At 56.9% G+C, this 11,686-nt stretch overlaps 1 protein-coding gene across 3 annotated transcripts in view; it reads left to right on the top strand.

Annotated features, from left to right (window-relative positions):
• The window catches only part of WFS1 (wolframin ER transmembrane glycoprotein), a 34,238-nt gene that overhangs the window by 19,311 nt on the left and 3,241 nt on the right, over positions 1-11,686 (top strand). For all 3 annotated transcript variants that reach the window (XM_033213701.1, XM_033213702.1, XM_033213704.1), the window contains exons 5-7: positions 1,744-1,914; positions 2,428-2,508; positions 5,660-5,808. In XM_033213701.1, coding sequence (XP_033069592.1) covers positions 1,744-1,914; positions 2,428-2,508; positions 5,660-5,808 — 401 coding nt within the window. The remainder of the gene's footprint in view (positions 1-1,743; positions 1,915-2,427; positions 2,509-5,659; positions 5,809-11,686) is intronic.

Below are 11,686 nucleotides of genomic sequence, written 5' to 3'. Positions count from 1 at the left end.
GACTGTGATGTGACCTGCAGTCAGAGCGGCCCATGCCCCTGAGCTGACATCCATCCAGTCTGGGCGGACCAGCCGAGGGGCTGTGGGCCCACGCAGAGCTGGGCAGGTGTGCTCACTTTGGGAGGAGGCAGGCTGACCCTTCAAAGATAATCTCTTTCAAACAGAGAGGCAGGGGAGGAAAGGGATGCAGCTCAGGCCACGGGTGCTCAGTTAGGACGTTGTCCTGCGCAAGGGAAGTGGCTGTACCTGGCGCCGTGGGGCAGTGTGCTTCCTGAAGGTTCCATGTCTCAGGGAAAGATGAAAGTGGGTGTCACAAAGGTGTTTTTTGTAATGATACCTTTGTGTAAGTATTTTATGCTTATCATAGAAAACTTGGAATATGTAGAAAACATAAAGATACAAATTACTCATAACTTTGAAGCCCAGAAGCAGCTCCCCTATTTTGGTGTATTGTCTTCTGTCTTTTGTTTGTTTGTTTTTTGAGATGGAGTCTCACTCTGTCACCCAGGCTGGAGTGCAGTGGCGTGATCTCGGCTCACTGTAACCTCCACCTCCCTGGTTCGAGCAGTTCTCCTGCCTCAGCCTTTTGAGTAGCTGAGATTACCACCCCAGCTAATTTTTGTATTTGTAGTAGAGATAGGGTTTCATCATGTTGGTCAGGCTGGTTACAAACTCCTGACCTCAGGTGATCCACCCGCTTTGGCCTCCCAAAGTGATGGGATTACAGGCGTGAGCCACTGCACCTGGCTTGTATCATAATATTTTAAGAGTTACGTTTACTACACAGTCTTTCATTGAAAATTAAACTGATGGTTTTGAAAAAACTAACAGTGGCATTGTTAGCCAGAATTTCTCACCAGTCCGGCCTCCTGATTCCAGAGCAGGTGGAATGATCTGGAGGGGGCTCAGGCGGCCCACACGGCTCGTTGTCTGGAGCCAGGGATACCCCAGAGGCTGCTGGAGCAGAGCGTGCAAGGGAGGAGGCTGGTTGGCCCCCTGTGTCTCCCCCAGCTGCATACACCTTCTGATGTGCAGTTGTGCTTTCTGATTTGAAAAGAAATACGTGCTCACGTGGAAAATTTGGGCAATGTTTAAAAGGATCTCCATGCGAGTCCTCCTGCCCTCTACTGGGTTGTGTGGGCATCCCAGGCCGTTGAGGGTAAAGGGAGGAGGGTAGCCGCTGACCAGCAGTAAAACCTGCTCTCCCTCTCCCTGCTGTCCGAGCCTTCCTTAGAAAGGGCTGAGCTGTGTGTGAGACAGAGGAAAGCTCTGTGGACACAGGGATGGCCCTGCCAGTGCACCCAGGCTTGTGACTGCAGTGAGACCACCGTGGGTTCAAGACAGCTCTGCCTCTTTCTGAATGTGTGACCTTGGGTGAGCCAGAACACAGGCCTGTGCCTCGGTGTCTGCACCTCTGAGAGGGGGATAGCAGCACCTTCTGGGAGGGTGAAATGGGAACAGGAGGAACAGGAAGAGGCTGCCTCCTTCCCGCCACCATGTAGGGGGTGCTTGGGGCCGTCTGCTGCGAGACCAGCCTGGCCTCCCAACTGGAGAGTGGACGTAGCAGGGGCATGGTGCGATGTCCTCCTGGCCAGGTGTCCATCCATCCTTCCCTGGTAACCAGGTCCTGACACCTTGTATGAGTCTCCCTCGAAAGCCTTCCAGGCAGAGTTGGCGGAGTCAGAGTGGCACTGAAAGCTCTAGGCAGGGCACACAAGGCCTTGACCACATCCTGTCCCTCAGGCATCACATCCGAGAACGAACGGGAAGTGAGGCAACTCTCCTCCGAGACTGACCTGGAGAGGGCCGTGCGCAAGGCAGCCCTGGTCATGTACTGGAAGCTCAACCCCAAGAAGAAGAAGCAGGTGGCCGTGGCGGAGCTGCTGGAGAATGTCGGCCAGGTCAACGAGCACGGTGCGAGGATTCACCCTGGGCGCCAGCCTTCCCACGGGGCTAGGACCTTCCCTCAGGGGCGGGGTCTTCCCACAGGAGCTGGGACCTTCCCTGTGAGGACAGGGGCCCTCCTTGTGGGGACCAGGGGACCAGAACCTTCCTGTAGAGACCATGCCTTAGTGGGGAGGTGTGTGGGTGGCATTTTGACAGCATCTGCCCTGACTCCAGTGCTCACTCATTGAGCAAACCAGAGGGTATTCTGCCCAGTGCTCTCTGACCACGTCTACCAATGGGACGGACTGTGTCCATCACCAAGTGGGAGCACACTACAGGGTGTGGAGTCCACCCTAGCAGCTGGAGGTGCAGAGGTGTGGTGGCCCCTGCACTCCCTGCCCTGGGGCCCTGTGATCCCCAGAACGTAGGACGCCCCTGGAACTGGTGTGCCCTGGGAACAGTGCGTCCGTTTCTGGTGGGCTGCAGGGCACGAGGGGATGGTCAGCCTGTCTGACTGTTAATCCACCCTGTCCCCTGCAGATGGAGGGGTGCAGCCAGGCCCTGTGCCCAAGTCCCTGCAGAAGCAGAGGCGGATGCTGGAGCGCCTGGTCAGCAGCGAGTGTGAGTGCAGCCCCGCCCCGTCTCACCCATGCCTCCCGGCCCACGCCTGCAGGACAACTTCTCCTTCCTGTGTGACCCCATCCTGGCCTGCCCCGTCTCGCCCATGCCTCCTGGCCCACGCCTGCAGGGTGACCTCTCCTTTCTGTGTGACCCCATCCTGGCCTGCCCCGTCTGACCCATGCCTCCCGGCCCACGCCTGCAGGGTGACCTCTCCTTCCTGTGCCACCCATCCTGGCCTGCCCCGTCTCGTCCATGCCTCCCGGCCCACGCCTGCAGGACAACCTCTCCTTCCTGTGTGACCCCATCCTGGCCCTGCTAGGATCTCAGGCGGTCCATTTGGGGGTCAGTGTTCTGGATGCTGGGAGTGGACACTGCCCACTTCGAGTGCATGCACAGGACAGAAACCATGATGTGCCAGTCCCTCCTGGACAGGGAAATACTGGGGGTGGGGACCAGCGGGGGAGTCCTGAGTGGGGAAGGATGAGGAGGGCGTTAGGGGAGGGGCTCCAGTCAGAAGGAACAGCATGAGCAAAGGCCCAGGAGACCCAGCAGGGTGTGGAAGGGGCTCTGCCCCAGCGTAGGCCCTTTGTAGGTAGGCAGGGAACAGAGCGGGCAGATCCTAGGCGGGGGGATAGAGCTCTGGGGCACACTGAACTGGGGGTGCCTTTGGGAAGTTTGTGGTCAAAGAATGTGAAGAGACTTCACATCCTCCAGGTGCAGCTGGCCAGCCTCGCTGTCTTCCATTCACGTGGGATAGACTCTGCAGTCTGAGGCACTGGGAGCTCCTGTCCTGGAGAAGATAGACTGGCGGGGGGGCTCAGGGGCTCAGTATCAGTGGGGGCCTGGGCCAAGACCCAGGTCTGCCACAGACTCTTCTTGTGACATGGGCAGGTCTCATTTTATTTTTCTGGGTCTCAGTTTCCCCTTCTGAACAGTGAGATGATCAGACGATGGGACTGAGGGACCTCGCCTGTCCTAGGAGCCTCTGTGGCATGTAGAGCAGAGTACAGGTGGGAGCACGGATCCCCCCTTCCCGCTGGGCCAGTGAGCAACTGTCCAGAGGGTGTGGTCAGAGCCCTTGCCTCTGCGTGGGCGGGCATGGTGCTTGGGCTGCTGGTTTCCTGCTCCATTTGGGGGAGACAAAGAAACGCCTCACATGGAAATGGGAAGAAATCTGTGACTCGGAAACCCAAAGACCAGAGAGGCTGTGACAGTGTCCTGCCACCGAGGTGGCACGGTGCCTGCTGTCCTGAAGTGAAGCACCTCTGGGCAGGAGCAGCCCAGCCTGGGTCTCCATCCTGGGTGGCACTGCAGACAGAGTCTAGACCCCCACCTCACTTCCCACTCCCACAGGGGTTTGTGGTGAGCCGGGCACACCTGCTGCTGGGCCCAGTCTCTGTTGCTGGCGGTGAGTTAGGAGTCGGCACGGCCAGCCTGGGGGCCCCTCCGCCAGGCCCTCGGGGACAGGACCCCAGCACCCACATTGTTCCCCTCCAGCAGAACGTTCCCATCAGGCATCACCTGTTTCTCTGTCCACTTTTCCAACAGAACTCCCAGAAAGGGGTGTCTGTCGTCCCCTTCTCTCGTTCCCCCTCCCATGCTCTCAGGCCTCTCCCACGTTATTCCACCAAAGCGGCTCATCCAGGCCATCAGTGACCTCCTTGCTTGGTCACTTCCTGTCTTGTCTGACTTGATCCGTTGGCAGCGTGGGCAAAGATGATTGCTCTTCTCCTTAGAGCGCTCTCCTTGGCCAGGCCCGGGGCCCTTGCTGCCACACTGGCTGCTCCTTCTTGGTGTCCCTAGACTAATGTTCTGTCTCTCAGGACAGGACATCCTGCCCGAGGTATTCATCCGTATGAGGACAGGGGCCTTCCCGTGGGGACTGTGCCCTGGCAGGGAAATGTGTGGGTGGCACTGGTGACCACTCTTGTGTGTCAGACGCCGTCCTCAACCCTCAAGCCCCCAGTCCGCCCAGGTTGCCTCCTGCCCATGCTCCTTCCACATCTCCTGAACCTGGCTGTCCCATGGTCAGCTCACAGCTCGGGTGTCTACAGTGAGCTGCTGAGGCCTGTGCCACCCGTCACCTGTGTGGGCCCCCCAAGGCTGCCTCATCTCTCTTTGCTGCTGCTACATCTGGGTGCTGCCCCGACTCCTCTTCTCTTGCACACACAGCTGATCCATTAGGAGGTCTGTCAGCGCCCACTATCACGGCTGCCATCTTGGATGCAGCCTGTCTCCTCCCTAGGGTTTCTGCAGCACCCTGGCTTGTCTCCCTCTGCCCTGCCCCAGCATGGTCCTTTCTTTCCCATCCTTCCCATGGAGGCCTCCTGGACAGCATCTGACCCACGGCAGCTGGGGTCCTTCAGGGGCCTCGTTCCCTCCTTGGGCATCGTGTTGGATGGAGGGTCAGTGGGCGCGTAGCTCTCGGTGGATCACGTTGGGTAGAGGGTCAGTGGGCACGTAACAGGCTCTTGGTGGAACATGCTGGATGGAGGGGTAAGTCGGCCCATGGCAGGGCGCATGTTGAATGGATGGGTTAGCAGGCATGTAGGAGGCCCATGGCAGACACATGTTGGATGGAGGTGTTAGCAGGCACATAGTAGGCGTGGGCAGATCCTGTTGGATGGAGCGGTTAGCAGGTACACGGTAGGCCCTGGGTAGATCATGTTGAACGGAGGGGTTGGGGGCGCAGATCATGTTGGATGGAGCAGTTGGCAGGGTGCTGGCCTACAGGGCGGCTTGTCACCTGTGCTGTGAGAAGCCACATGCTGGCTGGAGGTAAAGGAGGCTGTCAGCATGCACTGGAGATGCAGGTTGTGAGGCTTGGTAGGTGAGTTGGGTGAAAGGTGTGGGTAAGTGGCCTCCAGGCATGAGGAGCTAGGCAGAGAAGGACACTTGGGGTGGGGGACAGCACACCCAGGGGCCAGGGGCCAGGAGTGGAGGCTGGCACTCGGCAAACCTGCCCCCTTCCTCCTCACCCAGCCTGGTCCTCACCCCTCAGGCTGCCCAGGGAAGGGTTTCCTCCACCTGAACCCACTCAGCTCCTGTCTTAGCTTGGCCCCATGCCACCATCCCCAGCCCATTGCTCTGTGATAGGGCGGCAGTGGGGCTGCAGTGTGGGACCCCCAGGCTGTTTTCTCTCATGCTTCAGCCAAGAACTACATCGCACTGGATGACTTTGTGGAGATCACTAAGAAGTACGCCAAGGGCGTCATCCCCAGCAGCCTGTTCCTGCAGGACGACGAAGATGACGACGAGCTGGCGGGGAAGAGCCCTGAGGACCTGCCACTGCGCCTGAAGGTGAGTGATCGAGACCCCAGTGAGGCCGGAGCCTGCCTCCCAAGGACTCGCACACCTGAGGCAGGGCACCTTCCAGGAAGCTGCAGGTGAGGAGGTTCTTGCCTATCACAGAGTGTCCCAGAACCGTGCCGCTGGCACCTTGGGACATCATCTGTCCTCATAAGGATGTGTCCCCAGGAGGGAGGCCTTTCTTTTCTGAGCTGTCAGGCTTAGAAACCAGGGGCGGTGTTGGGCAGGAGTGCTGGGATGGCCAGCACGGGGCCCTCGGGTCTTTCTGTGCAGAGTGTAGGGGGCGGTGGGGCGGGCTGGAGGCTGACTTCCATCTAGACTTCGTCACTTAGCAGATTTCTCCGTGTATGTCCAGAGTGGAGGCCAGTGCCTTGAAGATGCCTTCCCCCAAAACAAAGTGCCATGTCCATCAGGCCAGGGAGGACCTGCAGAGGCGCCCACTGCCCCTGGACCTGCAAGGGCTCAGGGAGCGAGGCCAGTGTGGGAGCGTGGTGGGTGGCACTTGTGCAGGGTGACATTGGGCACACCTGGAGGACACGAGCAGCTTGGGCGGCAGGAGGAAAGCGGGGAGCAGGAAGCCCAGCAATGTGGGCCTGACAGCTTGTTTTCTTGGCCGTGTGGCCCTATGGCCTGTCACAGAGTTGCCCACGGTTCAGCTCGCATGGTTCAGTTAGATGTGTGCCTGTCTCACTCTGCAGAAAGCACCAGGATTTCTAGAAGCTTGGCCTCATGACCCAGGATCCCCAAGCTGAGGCCAGCACAAGGGGCCCCAGCAGATGGTTGTCACAGTGCCTGCGGGCAGCATCATGCAGACACCCTGGGGTTCTGTCTTCTGAACAGACTGAGAACCTGGAGGAACTGCCATCAGTGTGTTCAGATGGGTGCATGAGTCAGGGCCAGGACCAGGAGATGGTTGGGCCACCAGCTGTCAGGCAGGCAGTAAGCTGAAAGGTCACCATCCTGGAACCAGGGAGAGGGTCAGAGTAAGCCCACCCTCTGGGGGGAAGGGCAGGAACCCAGGTGCTGCAGGAGCGGCTTCAGCCCAGAGAGCAGCAGGCACAACAGCCCTGCTCCAGGGACTCGGAGCCAGATGAGTCTGAGTGTGAACCCTCCGAGTGCCCAGAGCTGCGAGTCCTCTAGGGTTGCAGGTGGAAGGCTCTGCTCCTCCCACTTGTATGTCCAGGGTATGACACTGACCGGTCTGCTGAAGTTCTGAGACATGGGCCAGGATGGCCAAGAACTTGAACCAAGGGAGCACATGGTTTTTACTGATGGTCTGCTCAGAGCTGGCCCTAGGCAAGCGTATTCACAGATTGGGTGCCATCATCTCCTTACTCATGGGAGATGAGGAAGCTGGGGTTCTGGCATGGTTTTGGCAAAGACACTCCCGAAATGCCAGTGAGGGTCACAGGTGAAAGGGTAACTTGGAGAAGACCCTCGGGCCAGGCGCCCATGGCCCAGGTGTCCCGGTTTACGCCGTCTGGCGTAAGTTCTATTATAATAATGGCTCCTCGCGTGTGCATCCTGTTTGGAAAATGATGTCACCTACTTACGGATGGTGAGTCCAATATTGTGTAGCACCTGAAAGTCCTATTTATTTATGTTACTTAATGACAGGGTCTTGTTCTGTTGCCCAGGCTGGAGTGCAGTGGCACGGTCACAGCTCCCTGCAGCCTCAACGCGCCAGACTCTAGTCACCCTCCCACCTCAGCCTCCCAAACAGCTGGACGACAGGCCTGGGCCACCACACCCAGCTGATTGCTTGAAACAATTTTGTAGCGATGAGGTCTCACTGTTGTTGCCTACGCTGGTCTCAGACTCCTGGGCCAAGTGAGCCTCCCACTTTGACCTCCCAAACTTCTGGGATTCAGGTATGAGACCCTGTGTCCAGCCAGCCTGAAAGTCCTTTTTAGAAGGGAGAGATTTAAACTATTCTGACAAGAAATAAACAAGGCTCCGTTTCCCTTCGGTTTTTGAAGCTGTCAGAGCGCTTTGATTCCTTTGCAGCTTGTCTTCTTAGAAGTCTCTTGTGAGGGAGGTAATGAATCATCACAAGCATCTCCCAAGGCTGAGAGCTGTCCCAGCTTTTAGTAGCTGTTTGCGGGACAGAGAGGTCTTCACCCAAAGTGAAAATGGCAGATGCCTCTTTGTGAGCCAGGCTTACTCCCACAAAGAATGTTCCAGACTCCACACAGTTCTCTTCTGGAGCCTAGAGGTGCAAGCTGTCATCGTAGATAAAATCCTCTGAAAACAAACTTAATAACATCTTAAAATCCAAACATTTTTAACGTTACATAATTGGAAAATCCGACACAGGAACATTTTTGCCCACAGGTTTGAGCAGAATCTCGTCTTGGCTCCCTTCCGCAGCCCGCCTTCTTCATGGGTCCGCTCGGCCACCTGTGTGGTGATACCGCTTCCTGGTTTCTCGTGGCGGCAGAAGGGCTGATCACCGCGGGCCCAGACAGAGAGCTCTGCAGTGTTCTATTCATAGAAGCAGACTCCTCACTCATTCTTAAAAGTTCATTCTTTTTCCGTCTCCGGAGTTGCATTTGTTTGAACCTTCTCTGCAGAAAAGGAGACTGAACTTTTTAATCCCATGTCAGAGGAGGGTCTTGAGTGGACACTGCAGGGAGCAGAAATTGGGGCTTTAAAAAGAGAATCGTTCCCTGGTCATTGAGTTCAGGTGGACGGCCAGCCCCTCCACACTGTCTGAGCAGAGGCAAGATGCCATCCGACATAATGTTCTAGAATCTTCCTTGTCTTTTAAAGGTCCTCTCAACCAGGTGGCTGTATGTATTCCTCTAGGCAAAAGAATGTGCATGGCTTTGAGTAAGACGGGATTTCAGATGAATTTTTACCAAGGCCACCCCCTTGCTACCATGGTGGTCGTGCGTGAGACAGTGGTAGTAAGCAGTGGTGGTCCGGGCCACCTTTAGTTGTCCTGCTGTTAACAAGGCCCCCACACAGGGATTAACTGAGCAGCCTGCCGGCTGACGCACATGTTGACTCATTTCTAGCTGTTGATTTTAGCCGGCTGGCCTGGTGTCATACTCCAGGGGCTCGCCCCAGACAAACCCTGGAGTAGGTTGGTTTTCATAAATGCCCTCTGGCTCTCTGGCAAGCGTTGGAAATGCCCTCAAACACTGTAGTGCCTGGTCTTCCCTAGTCACCCCTGGCCATCTCCTGGCAGTGTGAGCACCTCTCTGCTCGTGGAGAAGGTTGTTGACCCCAGAGAGAGCTGAGGGAGCTGTTAACTGCTTTAATCATTTATTTGCTTGTTATAAAACAGATTGAGTGGACTGTCACAAATATATATGAAGCAGCAGAGCTGTTCCCTCATACATGTAGACGTGCATGCACACTCCTGAACACTTCCGTTTCCTCCATGAGCCTGCCCCTCTCCTCTCTTCTGTGGAAGACTCAAGTCTATGTGTGTAGTTGTGCGTGCACACACTCCTGAACACTTCCGTTTCCTCCGTGAGCCTGTCCCTGTCATCTGTGGAAGGCTCGGTCTGTGTGTGTAGATGTGCATGCACACACTCCTAACACTCCCGTTTCCTCCGTGAGCCTGTCCCTCTCATCTGTGGAAGACTCAGTCTTCCGGTTGCTTCCAGGTGTTCTGGTCCTCCAGAGCTGACAGCCAAGGCTCTTGGCAGGTGAGGGCCACATTCTGGTGTTGTCACCCAGTTGCCCTTCACCTGGGATCCCTCCTTGGCCCTCTGGTGGGCTGGGTGGAGAAAGCCTGCCCCAGGGGGTTTGTGGGGCTGGTGCTTCCCCGAGGCCCTGAGCTCGTAGGGTGCAGCTGCCACTTCTTGTCTGTCGGTGCTCCAGCCTGGCTGTGTCACGTAGCCCCTCAGTGGACTCTGGACACGCAGCTAGGCTTCCCTACCCCCATGTGGGGCCACCCCCTAGGCGTCCACTTCCTGGTGTTGGTCCAGGCCCCTGGCACTTCTGAAGATGCCCAGACCCTGCTTCGTATGCCACACCATGCTGCATAAGCACTGGCACCATGGCCACTTTCTCTCACATCCCCTCCAGTCCCTCTGCTTGGCTGCCCCGTGTTCTGGCAGGGCTCAGGGTCTCTGAGTTCTGCACAGACCAGGCAGGCATAGGGGCTTCACCCCATCCTGATGCTGCTCCCAGCATGCCTCCCTCAGCCCTCTGCTCCTCTTGGCTGTGGTGAAGGCCAAGAGCTGCTTCTGACCTCAGCGCTGTGTGCAGAGCAGGGAAGCAGGACCCACAGGTTGGGGGAGGGCAGCCTTTGGCCGTGGCTGTATGGGATTGTGTGCCTATTATAAGTACCATGGGGGGCGTGCGCTGGTGTGTATGTATAGGTGCACACGTGTAGGGTAGGTGTGCATATGTGCACGTGTGTAGGGGTGGGTGTGCATGTGTGAGGATGCACGTGTAGGACTGGGTGTGTACATGTGTGTGCACGTGTGTAGGGGTGGGTGTGCACCTGTGTGAATGCACGTGTGTGTAGGGGTGGGTCGCATGTTTGTGAATGTGTGCATGTGTATAGGGGTGGGTTGTGTATGTGAATGTGTGCGTGTGTGAATGTGTGTGCGTGTGTAGGGGTGGGTTGTGTGTGTGTGCATTTGTAGGGGCGGGTTGTGTGTGTGTGAATTGTGTAGGGGTGGGTTGTGTGAATGTATGTGTGTAGGGGTGGGTTGCATGTGTGTGCATGTGTAGGGGTGGGTTGTGTGTGTGTGAATGCGTGTGTAGGGGTGGGTTGCGTGTGTGTGAGTGTGCATGTGTAGGGGCGGGTTGTGTGTGAGAGTATGCACGTGTGTGTAGGGGTGGGTTGCGTGTGTGTGTGAATGTGCGTGTGTAGGGGTGGGTTGCGTGTGTGAGTGTGCATGTGTGTACGGGCGGGTTGTGTGTGTGAGTATGCACGTGTGTGTAGGGGTGGGTTGCGTGTGTGTGTGTGAATGTGCGTGTGTAGGGGTGGGTTGTGTGTGTGTGAATGTGCGTGTGTAGGGGTGGGTTGCGTGTGTGTGCGTGCGTGTGTAGGGTTGGGTTGTGTGTGTGTGAATGTGCATGTGCAGGGGGTGGGTTGTGTGTGTGTGTGTGCGTGTGTAGGGGTGGGTTGCGTGTGTGTGTGAATGTGCATGTGTAGGGGGTGGGTTGTGTGTGTGTGCACGTGTGTGTAGGGGTAGGTTGCGTGTGTGTGTGAATGTGCATGTGTAGGGGGTGGCTTTGTGTGTGCACGTGTGTGTAGGGGTAGGTTGCATGTGTGTGTGTGCACGTGTGTGTAGGGGTGGGTTGCATGTGTGTGTGAATGTGCGTGTGTAGGGGTGGGTTGCGTGTGTGTGCGTGCGTGTGTAGGGGTAGGTTGCGTGTGTGTGTGAATGTGCATGTGTAGGGGGTGGGTTGTGTGGTGTGCACGTGTGTGTAGGGGTAGGTTGCGTGTGTGTGGAATGTGCATGTGTAGGGGGTGGGTTGTGTGGTGCATGTGTGTGTAGGGGTAGGTTGCGTGTGTGTGTGAATGTGCATGTGTAGGGGGTGGGTTGTGTGTGTGTGCATGTGTGTGTAGGGGTAGGTTGCGTGTGTGTGTGAATGTGCATGTGTAGGGGGTGGGTTGTGTGTGCGTGCGTGTGTAGGGGTAGGTTGCGTGTGTGTGTGAATGTGCATGTGTAGGGGGTGGGTTGTGTGTGTGTGCATGTGTGTGTAGGGGTAGGTTGCGTGTGTGTGTGAATGTGCATGTGTAGGAGTGGGTTTGTGTGTGCACACGTGTGTAGGAGTGGGTTGTGTGTGTGTGCACGTGTGTGTAGGGGTGGGTTGCGTATGTGTGTGTGTGAATGTATGCGTGTGTGTAGGGGCGGCAGGTGGCCTGGCAGCTGCTTCTCAGGGTCTTCTGCCACAG

Source organism: Trachypithecus francoisi, unplaced genomic scaffold (genome assembly GCF_009764315.1).
Source record: "Trachypithecus francoisi isolate TF-2019V2 unplaced genomic scaffold, Tfra_2.0 Lachesis_group1, whole genome shotgun sequence".
Classification (NCBI taxonomy): domain Eukaryota; kingdom Metazoa; phylum Chordata; class Mammalia; order Primates; family Cercopithecidae; genus Trachypithecus; species Trachypithecus francoisi.
Note: the sequence above shows the minus strand (reverse complement) of the source record. Positions and strands in the feature narration are given on the sequence as shown.